Genomic DNA, 25,661 nt, shown 5'->3' with positions numbered 1-25,661 from the left:
AGATTAGAAAGTGTGTGTACACCACACAATCACTAATTCTCCAATTATCACCACATCATCTATTCCTGATTAACAAGCGTGTTAAAATATAAAATAGCTGGGGAAATTAGAAGTGGGACATTTCAGGATCTGCAGGTGGTCTTCAAGGATATGCAAAGCTTTCTTAATTAAGTTACAGAGTTACATCATTCATACCTATCACTCTTAAACTGTTCCTGAAAATTTCCTCAGCTCTCTCTCTCCCTGTGCACTATCTATTCACTGTCTTGGACACCTGACATCAAACAAGGCTCTCCTTACATCCACATCATAAAGCCAGTGGAATGGATCATAGTGGATGGAGTTATTTCACTAGATCACCTGCCCATTCAGCCTTAAAGGTTAATAGTAAACTAACTTGGCTTGCTGTCCTTGGAGGAGGCTCGAACCCGAGGCTCGGCTTGAGCGCCGAGTTAACCCCCCCCCATGATGGAATTGCGCATAAGAGGATAGAGATAATGTACTGGATGAGAAGGGGAGGAGGAGGGCTGACGGAAGAATTTGTCAATATGATGACGTGACGTGGTGTCTGCTGCTTACTCATACTCTGTATGAGTAAGCATCATTATCCTTATCATAATGATGATTGACAGGACTGAATGTTTAGGCTCCTCCCGAACCCATGTTTTAAACTTCATTAAATCCCTTCACTAATATTATCTTCTGTAATAAAAGATACTCCTCTGCCTCTCTCTATATGTCATATTAGTGGCGTGCACAGGGGAGAGGGGCTTGTTTGAGCCCCTGCCCCTTTAATCGTGAAAGTGAAAGTGCCCTTTTTAAGCATATTGCGGTGCCCCCTCGATAGCCCCTGCCCCTGCGGAGGTCTGTGCACGTCACTGTGTTATATGAATATAGAGTTGTTGCATAAATCTCCTAAAGTCATAACCCAAAGTTTTTATTAAGTTTTTATTAAGTATAAAGTTTGAAAAAACTTCCAAACTGATACAAAGTTGCATCTTGCTTGTTTCACAGCAGTTTTTAAGTGAGTCCAGTGAGTGACGCTTGATGCATGTTAAATTTTCTGCAACAGATGAATGTGGCAACATTTTATTATTTTTAAATGAAATGCCCGATGGGTTAGGCTAAAGATCAATCTTTAGCCTAACCCATCGGGCATTTCATTGTGCAGTGAGTGATTTCTGAGAATCATTGTTGAACACTGTTGATATTTGAAATCAACCCAAACAAGCAAAATAAAGCTTGGCGAAAAATAAAGTGAAGATAACGAACGAACAACAAGAAAGAACCAAAAATGAACATACAGTACATGAGTACAAGCAAGAATTCGTTGTTAGTCACAAGAAGCACACATTCAAAACCAATGTTACTCACATATGAAGCAGAAACAAAGCAACCGTGGGGACCTTTTTCAGGCCTTACCGCTTAGGTCTCTCCAGCGCTGGAAAGCTTTTCTAATATTAACGCGGGGCCTTACCTGACCATTACCCTTCTTTTTACAATGATATTCCTCAATTTTTTTCTCTTTTGTAATGTCAAGTCAAGTCAAGTCATCTTCATTTATATAGCGCTTTTAACAATTTTATCAATGTAGATTGTTCCAAAGCGGCTTTATAGAGATACAAGGATAGTTTAAAGTAACAGAGATTGTTTTGGCTTTATAGCAGTTCTTGAATAAAGTTATTTTCCTGCTAAAGTTAATTTGACTGATTCACTTCCGTCGCAATGATCATTAGTTATTAACTTAGAGGCCGCTAACACAACACCGTTTTAACAGGAAACTCTACACAGAATTTAAACGCAAAAACTGTGAGAACGCTGATGGCCTGCATATGCGTATTACGAGTTCAGTCTATTGGTATGCGCGTTTGAATATATGTGTGCAGATTTGTAATTCCCTACAAACCAAGCCTTAAAAAACTACTTAACTACTGGCCTTAACATTTTTGAGACAGAATTTTATCACTTCGGGGTAGATACGTGAACCGAATTTTCCCGACAACGCTTTATCTGTAGAGTGGTAAAGGGATCCTCCATAAGGAGAAACTAGTTGGCACTTTAGCACCCCGCTATGACATCGGGTCCAGGCGCAGGTCCTTCATCAGATCTGGATACAGCCAGGAAACCTCGGGATAAACAAAAACACTAAAATTAGCGTAGATGCCATTCTCCTTATGATGTAACGAGTACATCAGGATTTATGGGAAGTGTTCCCGGTTCCGGCTGACCTGATCTATGCAGCCTAACATTGAATTATAGAAGTCTATAATGTGTTATGTGTATGCTAGGTCAAAGAGATGTGTTTTTAGTCTAGCTTTGAACTGACAGAGTGTGTCTGCTTCCCGGACAATGGTAGGAAGACTGTTCCAAAGTTTTGGTGCTAAATAGGAGAAGGATCTACCGCCAGCAGTCGATTTTGATATTCTAGGTATTATCAACTGGCCGGAATTTTGATCGCAATAGATGTGAAGGACTATAATGCGTTAAGAGCTCGCACAAGTACTGGGGAGCTAAACCAGTTAGTGCTTTGTAAGTAATCAGCAATATTTTAAAATTTATACAATGTTTAATAGGGAGCCAATGCAGTGTTGACAGAACGGGGCTAATATGGCCATACTTCCTGGTTCTGGTAAGAACTCGAGCTGCTGCGTTTTGGACCAGCTGTAGTTTGTTTATTAAGCGTGCAGGGCAACCACCCAGTAGAGCATTACAATAATCTAGCCTTGAGGTCATGAATGCATGAACTAATTGTTCCGCATTTGTCAATGAGAGCATATGGTGTAATTTAGATATATTTTTAAGATGGAAAAATGCGGTTTTACAGATACTAGACACGTGACTTTCAAATGAAAGATTGGTATCAAAGAGCACACCCAGGTTCCTAACCGACGACGAAGACTTAACAGAGCAACCATCAATTGTTAGACAGTATTCTAGGTTATTACGTGAGGATTTTTTTTGTCCAATAATTAGAATCTCTGTTTTTTCAGAATTTAGTAGTAGGAAATTACTAGTCATACAGTTTTTTATATCAGCTTTGCATTCCGTTAATTTTGTAAATTGGTAGTTTTTGTTAGGTTGTGAAGAAATATAGAGCTGAGTATAATCGGCATAACAGTGAAAGTTATGTAATTCCATGCTTCCTAATGATATCTCCTAATGGTAGCATGTACAGAGTGAACAGCAACGGTCCTAGTACTGAGCCTTGTGGTACGCCATACTGAACTTGTGATCGATAAGACATCTCTTCATTTACTGCTACAAACTGATAACGGTCAGATAAGTATGATTTAAACCATGCTAATGCAATTCCACTAATGCCAACAACATTTTCAAGTCTATTTAAAAGAATGTTGTGGTCAGTAGTATCAAATGCAGCACTAAGATTGAGTAACACTAATAGCGATTAACAATCACGATCGGATGATAAGAGCAATCATTTGTAACTCTTATGAGAGCAATCTCAGTACTATGGTACAGTCTAAATCCTCACTGAAAATCCTTGCAGATATAATTTTTTTCTAAAAAGGAACATAGTTGTGCGGATACTGCCTTTTCTAGTATCTTTGACAGAAAAGGTAGATTCGAGATCAGCCTGTAATTTACTAATTCTATTCGATCAAGTTGCGTTTTTTTTTAACAAGTGGTTTAATCACAGCCATCTTAAAAGTTTTTGGTACGTATCCTAATAACAAATGAATTAATGATATTAAGAAGAGGATCTATAACCTCTGGAAGCATCTCTTTCAGTAGCTTAGTCGGTATAGGGTCTAACATACATGTTGTCGATTTAGATGATTTAATGAGTTTAGAGAATTCTCCGTCTCCTATAGCAATGAATGAATCTAATTGTTCCTTAGGGAGACTACAATGCACTCCGTGATGCGATACTGTAGTAGACGGTTGCATAGTTATATTTTCTCCCTGATTTTATCAATCTTATAAGTGAAGAAGTTCATAAAGTCATTACTGCTGTGCTGCTTGGAAACTTCTGGGCTTGAATTACTTTCCGTTAGTTTAGCCACTGTTTCAAATAAATACCTAGGGTTTTGTTTATTTTCTTCTAATAGGGTTGAAAATTAAACAGATCTAGCAGCTTTTAAGGCCTCTCTGTCTGTAAAATCGAGCTCTCCTTCCATGAAATGTGAAATACCTCTAGTTTTGTTTTCTTCCAGTTGCGCTCCATCTTTCTGGCTGCTCTCTTAAGGGCCTGAGTGTGCTCGTTGTATACACGGCGTTGGAATATTTTCTTTAATCTTCTTTAAGCTCAACGGAGCAACTGTGTCTAAAGTGCTGGAAAAGAGAGAGTTAAAAGTTTCTGTCGCAATATCGAGTTCTTCTAAGCTATATGGGATGCTGAGATGATGAAACTGATCAGGAAGATTATTAATAAAGCAATCTTTAGTGGCAGAAGTGATAGGTCTAACATATTTGTAACACAGGGTTGGCTTTGCAGGCTTGGCTAAATTAAGTTTACACAAGACTAGATAATGATCTGAGATGTCATCGCTCTGCTGCAGAATTTCAATGGCATCATTCCATGTGATAATATTAGATCTAGAGTATGATTACGACAATGAGTAGGTCCTGACATGTTGTCTAACTCCAATAGAGTTAAGAATGTCTTTACAGTTTTTTTCCGATTGCTAAACGACAGTGGGCACAACTGGAGTCACATGTGCAAAACTCTAACTACAGTCTGCACAGCAGCAGTTCATGTGGACCAAACTCTAGTTCGTTTTTCATTGCTTGAACACAGTTTTCAAAACTCTACACACTTATCCCATGATTTTAACCACAACCTGCACAACACTGTGGATTTACAGCACTTTGTTCAAATGCTAACACACTGCTGTCAAAACTGTGAACCACACATTCAACACAGAATAGATTTCAGCCTTGTGCCTTTCAAACACTGCTGATTGTAATTTCAGCTGAAAGGCTAAGCAGGTGTCTTGTTTTAGACTTGTTAGTGAACACACACACACACACACACACACATATATATATATATATATATATATATATATATATATATATATATATATATATATGTAGAGCTCAGAAAGACTAATTTTGGAAATGGAACAAGGAAGACGGGTTCGTGGAGGGAGAAGGGTGGCAGGGAGGATGCGTGGAGGAAGACAAAGAAGACAAAGAGCTGTTATTTCAGATTAAATAAGGGCTACACTTATAGACCATGTCGTGAACCATGGTCTCTCATTGAGAGAGGCAGGGTTGAGGGTGCAACCCAATCTGCAAAGATCCACAGACAGTGGCATCTGTAATGCGAATTTTCCATCATACAAACAGGTGAGAGTTACATCCTTACAGTAAATGAAAACATTACAGGAATTTATTTTGTATTGCAATTATAGAATATTTACACAGATATATATTACAGTAAGTTTGACTGTCACCACCCACATGACCAAATGTCTCTTTTGGAAGCCATGCGTGCCGGATGTGAGGACAAGAGTCCAGAGGACTGCCAGGGATGGATAAGGCACTCCAGAAGGTTCTTCCCCAGGTGCATGGCAAGAGAGAACATTAGATGTGATGTTGATGAAAACCTGTGGCCTGATGCTAGAGAGAGGCAGGATTAGCCTCTCTGTTCGAATTACAGTATGTACTTTTAGTTTAGTTTTTTTCTCATTACTGTAATTACTATTGACTATTGAAGCAAACTGCTAATTTTCATTTACCTTAAAGAATTGTTATGTTCTAAAAATGTAAATAAATCATGTGAAAGAATGTCACTCTTTTCTTTGAAGAAAATATTACTTTGTATGAAGTCACTGAAATTGTTCAAACTGTAAAGATGAAAAGTTTGTATTTTCTCTATTGGTGTTTGATGCTAGTGTTTTTACTCTCAGTGTGTTCTGAGTGACAGTGTGTGTTATCTCAGTGAGGGTTGTGCATAATGTTTGGCTGCACTGAGCCTGTTTTGAGCCATGTGTTAAGAGTTGTGTTGCTTGGAATGAGTTTTGCAGGTCATGTGAACTGTTTAGCTCAGGTGACTGTTGGTAGTGCAGACTGTAGTTAGAGTTCCCTTTCGAGGGAACTCGCACTGCGTTGTTGAAAACGACTCTTTGGGGACGCTCCCTTAGCGTGCGCCTCTGAAGTATGAATGAAACTATTCCAATCCTGATTGGTGTTGTGTCATGACGTAACATGTAACGGCATAACCGGATGCATAAAAGTGACGCTGGCACAAACACACATTAGCTTTCGCTCTTCAGCAAGCGCTCTCTGTTATTGTTCGTTCTATTTGGTGTTGTTTGTCTGTGAAAGAGTGATATTTATATGATGGCGAGTGAACAGTTCAAGCAATGTGTGCACCCCTGCCCCAGATACATCACGGGTGGGGACACACATCAGCTGTGTGTGATCTGTTTGGGAGCGCAGCACGCCCGGGCAGCTCTCGAGGGGGCTGCTTGCGGCGACTGTGAAGCACTATCAATAAGAGTGCTGCGCTCCCGCCTGGCTTGTTTTGATGAGCATGATCAGGCTCGCGCTCCCCACGGGTCTGGTCCCGCGTCCGTTGAGGTGGCGTGGCGATTGAGCTCGTGGGGATCGTAGAAGGATCTTGCAGATGAGAATGAGACTGCTGCGGCACTTTCTCATTCATCATCTGAGGATCCTGAGGTTCCTGCTCGTGGTGCAGAAGCCCGCGCTGCGGCTTCTTCTGCCCATGATCAGGGCCCGATGCTTGAGCTCTCTGCTTCCGAGGAAGTGGATGTGCTCAGCATCGAGGCGGATGACCGTGAACAAAGCTCGCCGGTTCATGGTCATGCGTATGAGGAGCTGATTGAGGTTGTGACTCGTGCTGTGGCCAGACTCAATATTAGCTGGCCACAAGATGAGCAGGGAACGCATATAAAAAGTAAATTAGATGAGCGTTTCCTGCAGCACAGGTCACAGCCTCAGCGCCGGGGTTTACCGTTTTTTCTCGATCTCCACAAAGAGATTTCGAGATTGTGGGAAAAACCCCATTCGTCCCGTATCTATAATCCAGCAGTGGTCGATTATAGTAATGTTTTAGGGGCAAGGGATATGGGTTATGGGAAGATGCCAAAGGTGGAGGAGGCACTCGCTGGATACCACTCTCCTGAAGCGGCATCTTCCCTTAAAGCCCCGGCGCTGCCCAGTAAACCATGCAGAGATACCTCTGCATTGGTTGGTAGAGCTTATATGGCGGCAGGTCGTGCTGGTTCATGTCTGCATTCGATGGCTATTTTGCAGGCATACCAGGCCGACCTCCTGAAAGACTAGGATGAGGGGGAGGGACCAACACCTGAGGATATTGCCGAACTTCGTAAAGCCACAGATTTGTCTCTCCGGGCTACTAAAGAGACGGCCCGCGCTATCGGCCGCTCTATGGCAGCTATGGTAGCCACGGAGAGACATCTGTGGCTGAATTTGTCAGGCATCAAGGAGAGGGATAAATCGTTTCTCCTTGATGCGCCGGTCTCGTCTTCTGGCCTGTTCGGCGACGCAGTTGCAGCTGTCGTCGACAGGTTTCAGGAGACGAAGAAACAATCTGCGGCGTTTCAGCAGTTCCTCCCCCGTCGATCTAAACCGAAGTCGAGTAGGGTGGGGCAAAGGGATCAGCCCCAGCCGTCATCCAGCTCCTCATACCGCCAGGAACAAAAAGAGAGCGTTGCCTCTAGAGCCCCTCCTTCGGGAGCTTGGCAACAGAGGAAGCGTTCTCAGCAGAAGTCTTCCGGCCAAAAGGGCGACTTGAGAGACGTCCTTCAGGCTAGGAGGGCTTCGGGAAAGAGGTCCTAGCTGGGGTAGTAGGACCTCTGAGGGCTTTCCCCCCCACTGCAGAGCAACCAAGGTTGTTCTCGAGCGGAGCCCTCGGGGAATCGATGTGAGTTTCCTGCCGTCTCTGACGCTTCGGGCCGCATCAATTTCCAGTGAACGCACACCGTGTCGTTCGTGTCAAGAAGTAGAAAACGAGCATCAATTAGGGTCACGAAAACCGTATCGACTAAATCCTGCCGATCCCTCGCTTCAGGAGGTCGAGAACAGTGCTCGGAAAACACCCGAGGCCAGCCTCGAGAGGCTGGTTCCCTTAGTAGATTTTGTAGAGGCATGGTATCATCTTCCCAACATATCTGCATGGGTCCTGCGTATAATAAAATTAGGATACAGACTGCAGTTCGGGCACTGGGGTTGGATGCTATGGTACAGGCCTGGCTGAGGCTACGCCTGTATGCTTTTCCCCCGATCGCTCTGCTCCCGGGAGTCCTGGAAAGGGTCCGTCAGGAGGGCATCAGTCTTCTTCTGGTAGCCCCGTTGTGGCCGGCCCGAGTATGGTTTTCAGACATAATTTCACTCCTGATAGCTCCACCGTGGCAGATTCCTCTGAGGAGGGATCTGTTGTCTCAGGCGGAGGGCACAATATTCCACCCTTGTCCGGAGCTGTGGAGCGGTGGGTCTGGCCCCTGAGGGGGTTCAGTACCTAAATGCTGGTCTATCAGCCGGGGTGGTTGAAACCATACTTAGCTCCAGGGCTCCGTCTACTAGGAGATTATATGGCCTTAAGTGGAATGTGTTTTCCACTTGGTGTAGAGAACATGAGTTAGATCCAGTTAACTGCCCGGTGGCTTCAGTTCTGGAGTTTCTTCAAGATCGTTTCTCTACGGGTCTCTCCCCTTCCACACTTAAGGTGTACGTGGCTGCCATTGCGGCGTTCCATGCACCATTGAGTGATGGGCCTCTGGGGAGGCACCAGCTGGTCATTCGTTTTCTCTGTGGTGCATGGAGGATGAGACCGACAACCAGGTCCAGGGTTCCTGCCTGGGACCTGGCGGTGGTTCTCGAAGGGTTATCCCTGGCCCCCTTCGAACCCCTTCAGTCGGCTTCGCCCAAGGACTTGACGTTCAAGATGGCTTTTCTCTTAGCTATTACCTCTCTAAAGAGGGTGGGAGATCTTCAAGCTCTGGCAGTAACACCAGCTTGCTTGGAGTGTGCCCCTGGGGGAGTTAAGGCCATTCTGCACCCGAGTCCTGGCTATGTGCCTAAGGTGCCTTCTAACACGGCACGGTCTACGGTCCTGCAGGCATTTCATCCTCCACCTCATGTGTCGGCGGAAGAAGAGAGGCTCCATCTGCTCTGCCCTGTCAGAGCTCTGAGCGTTTACCTCGAGAGGTCCTTTTCTTGGAGGAGGTCGGACCAACTGTTAGTGTGTTTTGGGTCACCTAGAAAGAGGCTCCCTGCGTCCAAACAAACTATTAGTAATTTGATTGTTCAGGCTATTGCCTCGGCCTACAAGGTGCGCAATTTGCCTTCACCTTTGGCCATAAGGGCTCATTCTACTAGAGGCATGGCGTCCTCTAGGGCCCTCCTCTCGGAGTGCCCCTCCAGAGATCTGTGAGGCAGCCGGTTGGGCTACCCCGCACACTTATATCAGGTTTTATAGTCTGCACCTCCCTAGTACGCCTGGCGCACATGTGCTCTCGTCCTAGCTGGGTGCCTGAGATCAGTTTCACTCTAGGGCAGGCCTTTTCTCGGTGCGTGGCCTAGTGGGCATTCGTTCCCCAAAGAGTCGTTTTCAACGACGCAGTGCGAGTTCCCTCGAAAGGGAACGTCTCGGGTTATGACTATAACCCTTGTTCCCTGAGAAGGGAACGAGACACTGCGTCGTCCTGCCACGCCCCTCAATGCCTGAGAGCGGCTTGCTTCATCGCTAGGCTAATGTGTGTTTGTGCCAGTCGCCCTGTCCCATGTGCAGAAAAACACCCCCAAAGCATGATGCTACCACCCCCATGCTTCACAGTAAGGATGGTGTTCTTGGGATGGTACTCATCATTCTTCTTCCTCCAAACACGTTTAGTGGAATTATGACCAAAAAGTTCTATTTTGGTCTCATCTGACCACATGACTTTCTCCCATGACTCCTCTGGATCATCCAAATGGTCATTGGCAAACTTAAGACGGGCCTTGACATGTGCTGGTTTAAGCAGGGGAACCTTCCGTGCCATGCATGATTTCAAACCATGACGTCTTAGTGTATTACCAACAGTAACCTTGGAAACGGTGGTCCCAGCTCTTTTCAGGTCATTGACCAGCTCCTCCCGTGTAGTTCTGGGCTGATTTCTCACCTTTCTTAAGATCATTGAGACCCCACGAGGTGAGATCTTGCATGGAGCCCCAGTCCGAGGGAGATTGACAGTCATGTTTAGCTTCTTCCATTTTCTAATGATTGCTCCAACAGTGGACCTTTTTTCACCAAGCTGCTTGGCAATTTCCCCGTAGCCCTTTCCAGCCTTGTGGAGGTGTACAATTTTGTCTCTAGTGTCTTTGGACAGCTCTTTGGTCTTGGCCATGTTAGTAGTTGGATTCTTACTGATTGTATGGGGTGGACAGGTGTCTTTATGCAGCTAACGACCTCAAACAGGTGCATCTAATTTAGGATAATAAATGGAGTGGAGGTGGACATTTTAAAGGCAGACTAACACTGCCGTGCAAAGGCAAAAGACCTTAACTTCAATTTTGGTCAAAATTAGTTATTGCCATTTTTGGAACAATGGACATCAGTTTTATCATGTGGAAAAATATCTTGAGTCAATTTTGTTCTTTTCTGCTAAAAATAAGATGTTGTTTTTGTCATAACTTCCAAAAGCAGAGGGAAAGCAAAGGCAGAAGCCCTTAACATCAGTTACGGTCTTTTAGCTTTGTTCCGCTGCACTCTAGAATGCTGGAATCAAGTTACAGTTGGAGTTAAGGCACTCTGCCTTTGTTTTACCAACGTTACATTTTTGCCGCGCTGAAGTTACGGTGTAATGTTAATGCCTATATGTAATTGAAAACAACGCGAGTGGGTTGGGGACGCCTCACGATAAGTAAGGGGAGGAGAAAACATTACCACGCAAACAAATAAACCCAGCAGATATAACTTAGATTGCAGCTTACCTTTTTTTTTTACATGGTCAAACTCAAAATCCATGGAAAACGACATCCACTGAGAAGACAATCCATTGTTTAAATCCATCATGTGCCGGCTGGCTAACCTAATCTATCAAAGTGCAAGTTGTCCGGAGGTTGACATTTTAAGTGTCGCTGTAGGTAGGCTATTAGTAGGCAGACGTCCGGTTAAACAGTTAAAATTAGGGTGACCCAAACGTCCTGTTTTCCCAGGACATGTCATGGTTTCACGTCTTGTCCTGGCCGTCGTGGCTGTTTTTTAAATTTTTTTTATAAAGTGATGAAAATGTCCTGGTTTTTGGGCCGTTAAGCATATACTTTAAATTTACTGGCGCTTATCTTTGCACACACAACATATGAAACCGGCTAATCAGCGCGTTCCTCAATCCGCAACGGCAAGCAGAGAGCACGTCAGAAAACAGAGGCCTCTGTGTGTGTGTGTGTGTGTGTGTGTGTGTGTGTGTGTCAAATCAAATCTTTCAAATGTAAGAAATATTTGTGAAAGGTTACTTTAACTTCTTCTTTAGTGTTTTTTTTACTTAAATTAAGAACACCGATAAAGTTTTAAACCGATCCAGTACAGTAGCCTTCTCATTATTTTTTATTTTATAATATTCTATTGATGTAATATTAAGCCTTCTAAACAGAACTCACTAAATGTTATTTTAAGACTATCATTGTTATCATAGAAATGTTTTTATAGAGTGATAAAAGTCAAAATGGTCAATAAATTAGAAGTTAAGGTACTTTGCCTTTGTATGAGCCATTATTGTTTTGCAGATAATGCAAAGGCAGAATGCAGTAACTTCCAAATAAGGGTCAAAGGTCAAGTTTGAGCTCAATTTTTTTTTATGTAGATAAATATATTCATTATGACAACTACTTGGCAAATTTTCAGTGTCCTACCTATCATACAATTGGCTGGACAACAAAAAAACTTTAAAGTCATTTTTCTCAGTTTCACACTCTGGTGAGTTAAGGTCTTTTGCCTTTGTAGGGCAGAACAGGTCTTTGAGGGTCAGAATTCTAGCTGATAGACAGGTGTTCAAATACTTATTTGCAGCTGTATCATACAAATAAATAGTTAAAAAATCATATATTGTGATTTCTGTTTTTTTTTTTTTTAGATTATGTCTCTCACAGTGGACATGCACCTACGATGACAATTTCAGACCCCTCCATGATTTCCAAGTGGGAGAACTTGCAAAATAGCAGGGTGTTCAAATACTTATTTTCCTCACTGTATATTGTTATATTAAGCACCAACACTTCAAAAGAATTATATCTGAAACTAGAGTTCTTAGTAATTTTGACTATCTGAATATTACTATAAATTACAGCAACACCTCCCCCTTTGCCTTTCAGACGAGGTTCATGTTTATAACCGTAATCTTGTGGGGTGGACTCATTTAAAGTAATGTAATCGTTTGGTTTTAGCCAGGTTTCTGTCAAACACAGCACATCAAGGTTATAGTCTGTAATCATATCATTAACAATAAGTGCTTTTGAAGTAAGGGATCGAATATTCAGCAACCCAAGCTTTATAATTTGCTCATTTGTATTATATCTGTTTTTTATTTGTTGAACATCAATTAAATTTTTACCCTTAGATGTGTTTGGAAGTTTTTTGTATTTCCTAATTCGGGGAACAGACACAGTCTCTATATGATGATATCTAGGTGAAAGAGGCTCTATGTGATGGGATTTAACTGACCTTGGTGACGTAAGACAGCTGGCAGACAGTTGGCTAGCCTGTCTGTCTGCTTCCTGACCTGAGCCCCAATTCATGTTTGAGCTCTAAGACTATGTGCCATATTACTATAGAGAAGTGCAGCACCATCCCAGGAGGGATGAATACCATCTCTTTTCAACAGGTCAGGTCTGCCCCAAAAACTTTTCCAATCGTCTATGAATTCTATATTATTTTGCGGACACCACTTAGACAGCCAGCCATTGAGTGAGGACAATCTACTAAGTATCTCATCACTCCTGCGAAGGGGAAGGGGGCCAGAGCAAATTGCAGTGCCTGACATCGTACTTGCGAGTTCACACACCTCTTTAACGTTTAATTTTGGTGATCTCTGACAGGCGGAGTCGAACATCATTAGTGCCGACGTGAATAATAATCTTAGAGAATTTACGATTAGCATTAGCCAGCACTTTTAAATTTGCTTTGATGTCAGGCGCTCTGGCTCCTGGCAAACATGTGACTATGGTGGCTGGTGTCTCTATTTTCACGTTCCGCATATAGCATCACCCAATTGCCCTTCTGCACGGGCTCTACTACAGCCGGAACCGAACAATGTACAGAGTTCACTAAGCTAGTCGCATCCAAAGCAGTATCTAAAGCCCTTGCACTCTTACAATTAACCTTGATTAAAGTTTGGATGTGTATCTCTAGTTCTGAAATCTTCTCCGCCAGCCTGACTATCTCCCTGCATTTATCACATGTAAATCCTGTGCTGGCAGAGAAGGGTATGCTATACATGTTACATGAAGTGCAAGTGACAATAAGAGGAGAAGATGACATGACTCACCGTGTTTGTTGACTGATCCTACTCACCTAAGGTTTGATGAACTAGTAAAAGGCGTGAGAGAAAAATAAATAAATAAATAAATAAATAAAGAGCGCACGGATGACACGCAAACAGGCTAGCAAATTACTAGCGTGTTGTGCTAGCAATAACAATTTAGATTGAAGCTAGTGATGTCAGGTTAATGTGTGATGTTGAGTAAGCTATATTTAGCAGTATAAACAACAAGGAATGATAGTAAATAATGATTCAAAACAGAAAGATATATGAAGCTTACAGACGCTTGCCAGTTCAGCAGCAGCAACGAGGCAGACAGGAGCAATCGATGAGTGTCCCCATCCTACCCTATCACGAGTGTATAGGCCCCTACTGCTGATGTGCTACAAGTTTGTTAAGTTTGTTTGTAAGCCCATTACACTTTCAACAACATTTTTTTCAGAAACAGCTTTCTGCAACTTTAGGGTGTGTTCACACTTGCCATGTTTCGTTAGATTAAAATGAATCCTGGAGCGATTTCTCTGTTAGTGTATTTCATTTGAATAAATGTCAACACTACCATCTGAACCCTGGTGCGCACCAAACAAGCGGACCAAGACAGCTGAAATGATGGGTCTCGATCAGCTTCCAAAAAAACTCTGGTGCTGTTAAAATGAAATATGAACTCAACACGGACCAAAGACATGTAAACAAATCAAAAACATGACATGGTGTCGCAAGGCTTTTAAATCGCTCATTTGAAAGCGAAAGAAAAATGTGCACATCCGCACAGGCAATCATAATGGTGTGGAGCAGAGTGAGTGTTTTTAATTAATTCCTATGGAAGTTGAGCTTCCATAGGAATGAACTGAAAATGCTCGCTCTGTTCTGCTTGTTCTGCTCCAGTGGACACACACGTTATGAATGCCCGTGCGGCCATGCACATTTTACTTTTGCTTTCAAATTAGCGCAGTTAATTTTCGTTTTCAAATTCGGGGGTGGATTGCTTGAATGGTGAGTTCATTAGCCTATTATTCTTAATGAAAAACACAACAACAAAACAGTAATATGACCAATTCGCTTAAATAGGCGCTTTTACATTTCGCTTTGACACCAAATATTCTGCCATCATCTTGTCAGTCAGTTCCTCACTCTCGTGATGAATGAAATCTGACTCCTGCTGCTGATCTGTGCTGCGTAACAGCTTCAGAATCATGAATACTTTTATTCTGGTGTCACCATTGTCCTGTGCATTGGGTTACCAGCACCAAGTCCAAGACTATTCTTTTCCACCCCCAATGTAAAACCAATTTAGCATTGTATCAAATGTAACAGTACATTTTTCGTTAACCTTTTACCATATGTCTTGGAGTATCACAACAATATCGTATTGTGAGTTGATTATCGTGATATGTATCGAATCGTGACATGAGGGTATCGTTACACCCCTAGTCCAATCTGATTGAAATTTCAATCAGTTTGAGAGGGGTGAGATAAACCTTTTCTAATCCGTTCGATAGGATACGTGAACACTTGATTGGATTAAAAAACCGAAGCTGAAAAGTTTTGTTTATATGCAAAGATGTAGAAATGGCGTTAATGAGTTATGATGCACAGAACGAGCTGATGTTGTTGTTGAATATGGTGCGGGAATGGGTGTTTTCATTGCTTGATAAACATAAGCATCATGGCACAAAGCTTTGTGTCCTCATCATCTCCTAACTAGGACACGGAATATATACTGTATATTAAGTCTGCATTTTAAAACAAAGAAAATGAGGATGGTTAGGTTGGGACAACAGCGGGAAATTCGGATTAACTTTATTTTGATGGTCCCTTTAACACACTCTGTTGACTATAAGTAACATTGCACCTACATGTCTACTAACTCTCATTAGACTGGTAGGGTTAGAATGAGCTGACATGTAGTTGCAAAATTACTTATGGTCAGTAGAATGTCTGTTGGAGGACCATCACAATAAAGAGTTAGCAGATATTAAGCAGACAGTCTACTTATACTCTAATGAGAATTAGTTGACATGTAGTTGCAAAGTTACTAATTGTCAACAGAATGTTCAAAAGGGACCATCAAAATAAAGTGTTACCGGAAACTCCGTATATACGTGCAGACATCAACCAGATCACTTTATTTCACATTCATGTAAACATAAAGTCAAAAAAAGTGAAGTGACGTGTAGCCAAGTATGGCGTCCCATACCTGGAATTTGTGCTCTACTTTTCACCCATCCATGTGCACACACACAGCAGTGAGTATTGAACACACACACACCCGGAGCAGTAGGCAGACATTTTTGCTGTGGCGCCTGGGGAGCGATTGGGGGTTAGGTGCCTTACTCTAGGGCACCTCAGTTGTGGGTAATGAGAGTGGAAGAGTAACTTCAGTGCTGTTCATTCACTCCCCCCACCTACATTTCTCGAACCCACGATCTTCAGGTTACAAGTCCGACTCTAACCATTAGGCCACAACTTCCCCCATGTTGAAATCATGTTGATTTCGTTCCAATTGAAAGAAAAAAAAATTCATGTAATCGTGGCTAATGTATGCATGGAGCATATTAAGCTGTGAATTAATTTCAGACAATTAAGGTGGGGAAAAAAAAGACAAATTAAGAAGTATTTCATACAGTGCTGTCTAGCAATCATTAAAAATAGCCTTCAGCTTGATTAGAACTACTAGCTGGTATACATGAAGCTACACTATTATCTGTTATCATATTCAGAACTTATTTAATGTATCATGGCCTCTCCTATTGTACAGATGAACTGTGAAAACAAGTTTTATACATCCTCAAGGTAATAGCATAAGCCGAATAGAGAGACACCATTTATAGGGAAGTTCACTCTTTCACCCTTTCATGATAACTGATAACATCTCCTTGACAACAACTTCACAGTTTCCATACTAAAGCCCAGCTCAACCACCATTATTCGAGTACCTCATTATTCGACATGGCCTCATAAAAAAAACGTCTTCCTAAAAAAAGGCACATGGAAAGTCCAATGATGTTTGATAATCTCCAAAACATGGATTCATGCAAATAATGTTTCAGAACCACAAAGAGCTACACATGCAAAGCACTCTACAACTGTACAAAAAGTACACAGGTAACGTGAAGGACAGTGAAACCATGCAGATCAAACATTGTATCAGGTGCACCAACATTAAAATGGAAAGATATGATCAATGTACTCATTGTGTACATACCTGATGCTTTGCAAATCTATCAGGGGATTTATATTTGTGGCTATAATGATTATTGTTTGCATTAAGGGTATGAGTAGGATTTAGGTTTAGGGGTAGGGTAATATTCACTCCATCGTTTATACACAGTCTCCATCGTTTCCTGTCTCCACTAACACTTCATGAATAAAAATTCCAAAAACCACTATTATAAATACTGTATATCCACATTATTATAACATACTATTATACGTATTATTACATACTATTATAATAATACTCTAATAATAATATATGTAACTATTTACACTCCAAATTACTGTAAGATGCATATTATCAGGAATATTTTCAACTCTTTTATAACACCTTTAGGAAAAAAATACTAAAAGAATAAACATGATGCCACATTACAGGGTTCTTGATGCAAATACAGGGACACTCCAATACACAATGTACTTTTGGCACACGAGAAGCCAAAGTTATTTCTGTGTAAATAAAGCAACATAAATGTATCAAAACCAAGTAGGAAGCCAAAATAGACAGCATTCTGGGGCATCTAAAAAAAAGATTCGACTCCAAACTAGCCGATATGATTCACCAAATGCGAACGTTTTTGTAGATTTCGCGCGAAAAGACCAATTGATTGGCAGGTTCATTCACCTGCGCTACTTGACAGAATATAAAATATCCTGTAAGTTAAAGTATAATAAGTATAATAAGTATAATAGTAAGTTAAAGCATCAACCACAACGCGATTTAAATAGCTTTCAACATAATTTATAATCGTTTCATATTATGTAAAACAGCATCATGTATTGAGGAAAAAACACAAACTAAGCAGAAGGTTTACTGAAGTGTCGCAGGCACTGAGTTTCATCATACTCACCATCTGTAATTTCACTGCTGTCAGTGGAGGCATATTCAGCACACTCATAAGTCTCGCAGAAGTCCGCACGGACAAGATCGTTTCCACACTTATAGTTTAAGGGATAAGGTCAGAATGTACCCACCCACTTTGTGGCACTGCAGTCCGTCCTCTGGCTGTTTCTCTGGTTTGAATCATTTTTACCTGCGGAAAGTACACTTTTGATGAAGCCAGTATGAAATAAATGCGTATTTTTAGATTATTCGGGAAATGTGGTGACTGGTGACTGGTGAAAGGCATGGATCAAACTACGATGGGATATTTCAGGCTATTTATGCCAGTAACTCCTTTCATCACATGTTCCGGAAAGATACAACCAGAATGAAAATTGCTATTTGTAATGTCTGGATTTTTCTTACTCTAAAAGTTATAGTCCCAGGCAGTGGCGGCTGGTTTGCGCGCAAACAAACTGAATCACACTGTTAGTAATGGAAGACTGAATGTAATTGATAAATAACCATTTAACAAGTGATATAATAATGTATCATTACTGCTTAGCTAAAAAAATGGAAGTGGAAAATACAAATGTTAAAGCATGAAATAATATACCACGAATCAGTGAATTTGAGTTTAATGTGGGTATGTTATCAGTAATAAAGTAATCATTAAAAAAATGTGTAATCATTAAAAAAAAAAGAAAAAAAAGTATCAGCCATTTGTATCAATGCGATTCAGAGATGAAGAACATAATACTAATGTTATCCACTAGAGGGAGCCACAGGATAGCAAATCCTTTGAAGATCTTAGTTTAAAGACTGTGGAAATTGTTCAATAAATTGACTTTTAGTAAAAAGAAAAAAAAGAAGAAAATAGCATATTAATTCATTATAGTTTAATAAAGTTTAATAAAGCCCAATATAATAAGTTTGCAAAAACTCTGTTCTCCAAAATACTTTAGACCATTCTTTTTTTTAAATCCTATATATTGACAACATATTTGTCAAGTTGCAGACATGACTGAATGTATGTCCAATTGCAGAAGAGACACTATATTATTTGTTTTAATATAGTAGCATACATATAATAATACTTCCATAAAGAGACACTTAAAGACAAATATATTTTTGTCTATTTTATTATAGTAGCATACATATAATAATACTTCCATAAAGAGACACTTAAATACAAATATATTTTATTTGGAAAGCAACATGCCCATTGTATCTACACATTTACCTTCTGTGCCGCTGTTCACAACACTTCGGTAACAGGACTTTGAAATAGCAAACAGGAAAAACGTCTCGGGTTACTTGACCGTAACCCTGTTCCCTGAAAAAGCCGGAACAAGATGCTGCGCTTGATTTAAGTGCTATTGGAACGTTTTTGTGCGTGACCAGCTGTGAATATATGTGTGCAGCACGTCAATGGAATTGACTTTGAGCTTTTATAGCCTCGGTCAGTGACGTCATTGGAATGCGCGCATATCAGAGGCTATAATTAGATGTGCCACAGGTGCATTGGCAGGTATAATTTTTTCTGAAGAGCAGTCCTGGGACATCCCCAGTGCGGCAATAAAGCGCAGCATCTCGTTGCCACTTTTTCAGGGAACAGAGTTACAGTCAAGTAACCAGAGACGTTCCCTTTCAAAAGCTACACTCAATGCTGCGCTTGATCTAAGCGCTATGGGAACGTGAATACCCACGCCGCCGCACTGTGGGTGTCTGGACCTCTTACGGTTGAGTAGTGTGTGCTCACAAGAACGCAAAGAAGAACGCAGACATGAGCTTGTGATGTCGACTCATGGACGTGAGAGCCCGGAGTGGCTTGAACATCCAAACTATAAATCTTATGAATGTGTGTGGAGAGGACCAGTCTGCCACATCACAAACATGCTACAGGGGGAACCCCCCGCCAAGGCTTGGGAAAAAGTGACCCCCCTAGTAGTATGAACCCTGATGCCTACTGGCGAAGCTTGACTACACGCCTCATAGGCAGAGGGCAATAGCATCCCTCACCCAATGTGAAATTGTCTGTTTTGTGGCGGCCGCCTCTATTATGGCCATCATGACAAACAAAAAGTTGCTCTGACTTACGCCACTGGCTAGTGCGTAAGAGCACGGACTGAAGAGCACGGACTGAGTCTCTCTTGATCCGGCCTTGTGAACGGTGGAGGGCAGAAGGCCTCAAGGTAGCCAGGATAAGAATGCAAGATTATTTTTAAAGAAGTAATAACCATAAGAAAACCATCTTAAAAGTCAGAAGTTTATCAGACGCTGACCCTAGAGGTTCCAAGGGGGTCTCAACCAGACCCTCCAGGACTATAGCTAAGTCCCATGAAGGAATCTTGGTTTTAACGGGAAACCTCAACCACCTGGCTCCACGAACGAAGCTGGCAAGCAGAGGATGTTTCTCAAGTGGCACCCCGTTAATCAAGGCGTGGCAAGCCGGAAAAGCGGCCACATAAACCCTGAGAGTGGCGGGGGATGTGCCTGCTGATAATTTTTTCTGCAGGAAGTCCAGAACTGAAGCAATCTGGCAGTTAACTGGATCTGCATTACGTGCAGTGCACCACCTTTCAAAGACACCCCATTTATTGGCAATACTTCCTCTAGTGGAGGGAGCCCTGGCACTGAGAATGGTCTCTATGATATCAGCTGAAAACCCAGTGTCCCTCAGTTGGTACCCTTCGGAGGCCAATGCAAGCCGTCGGGGAGAGATATTATTTCTGAGAACCAAACTCTGTTCAGCCAACAAGGCGTGTGCCCTCGGCGTCAACTTATTAGACTATCGTGGGTGCAGGGGCGTGTGGTTATACGATGATGCGCCAGTCCAAAGAGACCGAAGAGAGCAAAAACTAACTAATATCAGAGGAAACAGAGAGTTTTTGAGAGCTTGAGAAGCAGACACACATCACAGTATGGTCTGAAGACAAAAGATCTGCCGATGCACCTGTGGCTCATAATTATAGCCTCTGACATGCATGCATTCCAATGATGTCACTGTCAGAGGCTATAAAAGCTCAAAGTCAATTCCATTGACGTGTTGCACACATATATTCACAGCTGGTCATGCACAAAAGCGTTCCCATAACGCTTAAATCAAGCGCAGAATTGAGCGTAGCTTTTGAAAGGGAACAATAAAAAAGGCATGACTTACATCACATCCAGCTAGCTAACTCTGTCCAAGCTCCGTGATCCTTATTTTTTCTTAATTTGAATTTATCCATTCTCACTTCATCATCAACCCAACCCACCCGCTTCATTTAAAACACTTAAGATAAAAAGGGAACATTTTGACAACACTTTACAGTTAAATTTGTTCACATAAGTTCACTAATAATGGACAACCTCTTTTATTTATTAATCTAGTTAATATTAATCTATACTATATGTCATGGTTATGGACTCTTATTTGATATTCTGTTCTGTTTCCTTTAGTTCATGTTTTCCTGCTCTGTTTAGTTTCGGTTTATGTCCCGGCTGTGTCCGAAATTGCCCCCGATACCCTTAAATAGGGCACTATTTGACGGGACAGCCATTTGTAGTGGTGTCCGAAACCATAGTGGATGTTTTGAGTGCACTCATTCAATCCCTCAATGCACCGGAATAACAAGTGTACAACCGACTATTTTACATTTGATGCACTGTGAGAGTTGCAAGTCAAATTAATTCCTGTGTCTCGCCAGAAGACGGCGCTAGCAGCTGAATCCATATATATACATATATGCCTCATTAGTGGCTGTTTTTAATGAGCCGCTATACGTAAGACATCCGCCATATTGGAACGGTCACAACACAAGTTGACTGTCCATCTGCAACCGTAGTTGGATGCATATAAAATTATCCATATCTGCAATAGACTTTAGCAGATGATTTTGCTAAACTTAAGCTGGGTGCACACTGTGCGCTTTTGGCCACGATTTTGCAGTCTGGGACAAATTTTGCTAATCCTAAAAGATTACTCAGATCCTAGGCTAAATCTGAAGTCTTTGATCGTAAGTTTGACATGTCCACCGACAGCCGCTTACTGACCATTGAGATCAAATTTTACCTCCGATGAAATTCTGGCAGTGTCAGAAGATTTGGCTCACAGTCCTGCAGTGTAACTTCTCCTACGATGACCGTCAAATTGTCTTAGTTTTTCAAGACAAGCCGTGACCAAAATTAACGTTAGAGATTTCTTTGTAGCCACCATTTCAATACAGCGTGTAACGCAGCTCACCGTCACTGAATGTCATTGATTGATGATGTAAAACTCTGGACAAATTTTCTTGCACGCGTCCATTTTTAACGCATCTTGACTGTCGTACAGTCTGACATTAATGGATGTAGAACCAGAGGCCAGCCAGGACAAGGCCCCAGGGTGGAGTCGAAGGCAGGAGGAGCCATGGTGGAGACAACTTGATGGTAAGCACCAAAGCTACGACCGTTGGAGATTCCACCACCGAAGATGGAGACCCAAGTGGAGATGACAGGCTTATGAGCCCATGCGAGACCGATGGCACTGGAGACCAAGGAGGAGCCGAGGCGATGAGCGTCCAAGGTGTAGCCGGATAAACAGAGGACAGAGGCGGAGTCAGTGGGACAGAGGACGAAGGTGTAGCCGGGGGAGGGCGGAGCTAGACGTAGCCGAAGGTGCAGGAGGGACGATGTCCAACCAAGGTGCAGCTGGAGGGACGAGGGAACCCGGTGGAGCCGTATGGGCGATAGTTTCTGGTGGAGCCGAGGGAGGGTGAAGCTAGGGCAGAGCCGTTGTGTCGACAGGCTGTGGTGGAGCGATGGGCACAGAGGCTGAAGGTGGAGCCAGGGGATCCTCTGTGCTGAAGCTGGTGGCCTGAGGACACTAAGCAGATCCTTGCTACGTGTTGGAGATGCAGAGGGGCTGAAGGACACCAGTGATTCAGGTTTTACCAATTATAATAAGACTTGAATGATTATGACTGCACTGCACTATGATGCTGATATAATGCATTTTAACAAATAAAGAGAAAATGAATAATTTAATTATAAATATTGTATTATATTGTTGTTTAATGAAAAAATAAATAAAATAATGATGTGTTCTCTCTATGGCTTCTAGGTTTCAACAAATGTATTAGACTTATTGTAATTGTAATGATTTATGACTGCTGTGTAGGCCCTATGCCTAATAAAGATAACGCTTTATAATGAATGAAGGTAAACATGATATAAAGTTTTTAATAAATAAATATATTCTTTCAATCGCTTCTAGATTTCAACAATTAAATTACAGTTACATTTATAGTGACTAGTATCAACTGCTATGTATGACAAATAAAGCTGTTTTTTACTGAACAGATTAAAATCTAATCTTTAATGTGGTTTTATGGGCACCTTAGTGACCAGTAATCTGCAGCTAATAGAGCAATTTGCGCTCTTTTTACCGCCCAGTAAAGCACATTCCACAAACATTTCAGTCCTAACTTTACTAGCAATAACACCAAATATAGAACATTATTCACAACTGACTTCACTGCCATTATATGATAGGATGAGGTGCCTCATGTGATCCAAGTTAGCCGTTACGCTTTTTCCAATGGTTAGAACCATAGACCCTCTCATATTCTAATAATAAGACAATTTCTGTATATACCCCCCCGTTCAGTTTAGTCCTTTGTCGGTTATCGTTTATGTTTATGTTGATGGGTGTATTCCCAGTGTTCTCCTAAGTGTTTGTCATTAAAAATGGTTCTAGTTCATTCTCTTTGTCATACACGTCTTTAGAGCCATTTATATATAATATAATATAATGTAATAGAAATATAATTGTATATATTTATATATACATTTTTTGTTTATTTATGTTCACATATAATGTTTTTTTGTACAACTTGAAATGCATTAGTATAAGTAGATTATTATTATTATTATGTATTATTATTATATTCATTTTATATTAGTTTTTACACCATCCTCATTTGTAAAAGAGTATAAAAATCAAGTAAATAAAGTTCTCTTACGAGAGGTCTCTCGTACTGCGTAAGTATCTTACGCTAGGGGAAAATCCCTTTTCCGCGAGATATTGAAGCCAAAAAATTATCCTTAATTTTGTATTAATGTAAAACGCGTTGCAGCAGCATACAGACATAGGCAAGACGGCTCGCGTGCCTATTGGCTGTCCTGCGGCAACTGCAGCAGCCTATCGCGCGAGGCCAAGCGCCGAAACGGGCGTGGCTTAGGCCTATAAATAAGGCTCGCAGGCAGCTGATATCTGATTTTTCATCTCTTCAGCGAAGCTCTCGCATCGCTGGATCCGGAGAGAAGCTGCGCCGTCTGAAGAAGCCTTTTCAGCGGGACGAGCCATCACACTGAAGTCACTGGCCGCGCCGCCTTCAGTCGCCGTTCCTGCTGCGCTATCCGGCGCCTATATCCTTTCACTCTCTGATCTGTTTGTGTGTGTTGGCCGCCGCGACACACACTCTCTAAAAGAGCCGGCGTCTTTCTAAAGATGCCTTCTTCCTGTGGCTCGTGCAGAGCCCCACTCAGCGATGGGGACCGCCATGTGATCTGCGTTTCCTGCCTGGGTGAGGATCATGCAGCTCTCGCGCTCGCTGACGGCGCTGCCCTCACTGCGAGCTACTGCCTATGGTGACTCTGAGGACTCGCCTGGTATTTTTCTCAGAGGCTGAACCCCCGATCTCCTCGGAAAGCTGGAGGAGAAAGGACCAGAAGCAATTTGCGTGCCAGACTTAAGAAGTGCCACGGACCTCGCTCTCCGCGCTACTAAGTCTGCTGCACAGGCCATAGGACGGAGCATGGCCTCTCTCACCGTTGCTGAGAGACACCTGTGGTTAACGCTCTCGGAGATGTCTGAGTCTGAGCGCACCGCGTTCCTCAACGCCCCGCTTTCTTCTGCTGGCCTCTTCGGATCTTCCGTCAATGACTTTGTGGAAAGATTCGCTGAGGTGCAGAAAGCGTCACAGGCCATGAAGCACTTCCTACCGAAGCGCTCCAGTTCCGCAGCAGGCCGTGCGAAACCGTCTGCTCGGAGCTCACAGCCACAGCCTCCGCCCACCGCCGCCACTTCGCAGCGCCGACAGGCCCGAAGCTCGAGACCGCGCTCTCGCTCGACTAGCCGCCGCCCTAGGAGAATTGCGGTGAAGCCCGAGGTCCCGAAGTCGTCCTAGCACGCCTCCTGCCGCGGCCGGACTTCCACCAAAACTCATCGCTCGTTCAGTTCCAAGAAATGTGACTGTTCCAGTGTATTCTGCAGTAAACAAGCCGGAACCGCTGCCCGCTTGCCTGCACACAAATGCCGTTTTTACGGCTACCCAGATAAATCCCATAAAGAGTGTATTTTCTGGTGTTCCGGCCACGGCCGATGGTGTTATGAGTGTAGAAAAAATGCCCACTGCCCAGTGCTCATTCCTACACACAAGCACAGCCCGTCACACAGGGCTCGCGCACATAAAATCGACCCAGATCGATTGCGCATTAAACGTAGTAAATGTGCCCACTGCCCAGTGCCCACAAACACTACGCTCTGCATGTCTCACGGTTTCTGTAAAAACGAAACCAGCACGCATTCACTCTGCTCAGGCAGACAATGCACTCAGTGCAGTAAATGTGCCCGCTATCCCGCGCCCACATTCAATCACAGACATGACAAGTCCTATGGGACTCGCCCAGCCCTCCCCCTCTCGGTTGACCGCCGCAGAGGAGTCGAGCGCGGGCAGTCTGCCCGCTGTGATCAGCGCGCCCCCTGCCTCAAATGTCGTAAGCACGATGCTTACGTTACAGCACACCGAAGCTCTTCTGTCGCCAAGCGACCAGACACGCTTCGCATTCAACCCCTAGCCATTCATGCAGATGCATGGGCAGTGCTTCCCGGGGTTTCGGAGTGGGTGCTAGACATTATAAAGAGAGGCTATTCGCTACAGTTCTGTCGACGCCCTCGCCGTGGTGCGACGCGCGTCGAAACTACGGTGAAAACAGAAGTAGCACACCTACTTCGAGCCGAAATATCGAAACTGTTGAGCAAAGGGGCCATAGAGCCTTTATCTCAAGCTCAGAGCGAAGGGGGGCTGTACAGCAGATACTTCCTGGTACCGAAGAAAGACAGGGGTCTCAGACCCATACTAGATCTAAGACAGCTGAACAAAGTGCTTGTGAAACGCCAGTTCAGAATG

General features: G+C 42.7%; 1 protein-coding gene across 1 annotated transcript in view; it reads right to left on the bottom strand.

The window, feature by feature from the left end:
* The window catches only part of LOC311067757 (tumor necrosis factor receptor superfamily member 11B-like), a 46,076-nt gene extending 28,447 nt beyond the window's left edge, over nt 1-17,629 (bottom strand). Inside the window, exon 1 of the mRNA XM_084089820.1 lies at nt 17,534-17,629. Within this exon, the coding sequence (XP_083945946.1) occupies nt 17,534-17,581 (48 nt within the window). The 5' untranslated portion in view covers nt 17,582-17,629. The remainder of the gene's footprint in view (nt 1-17,533) is intronic.
* Nucleotides 17,630-25,661: the final 8,032 nt, after the last annotated feature.

The sequence above is a fragment of the Abramis brama genome, assembly GCF_963993115.1.
Source record: "Abramis brama genome assembly, chromosome: 17".
Classification (NCBI taxonomy): domain Eukaryota; kingdom Metazoa; phylum Chordata; class Actinopteri; order Cypriniformes; family Leuciscidae; genus Abramis; species Abramis brama.
This window is presented reverse-complemented; position numbering and strand designations above follow the sequence as displayed.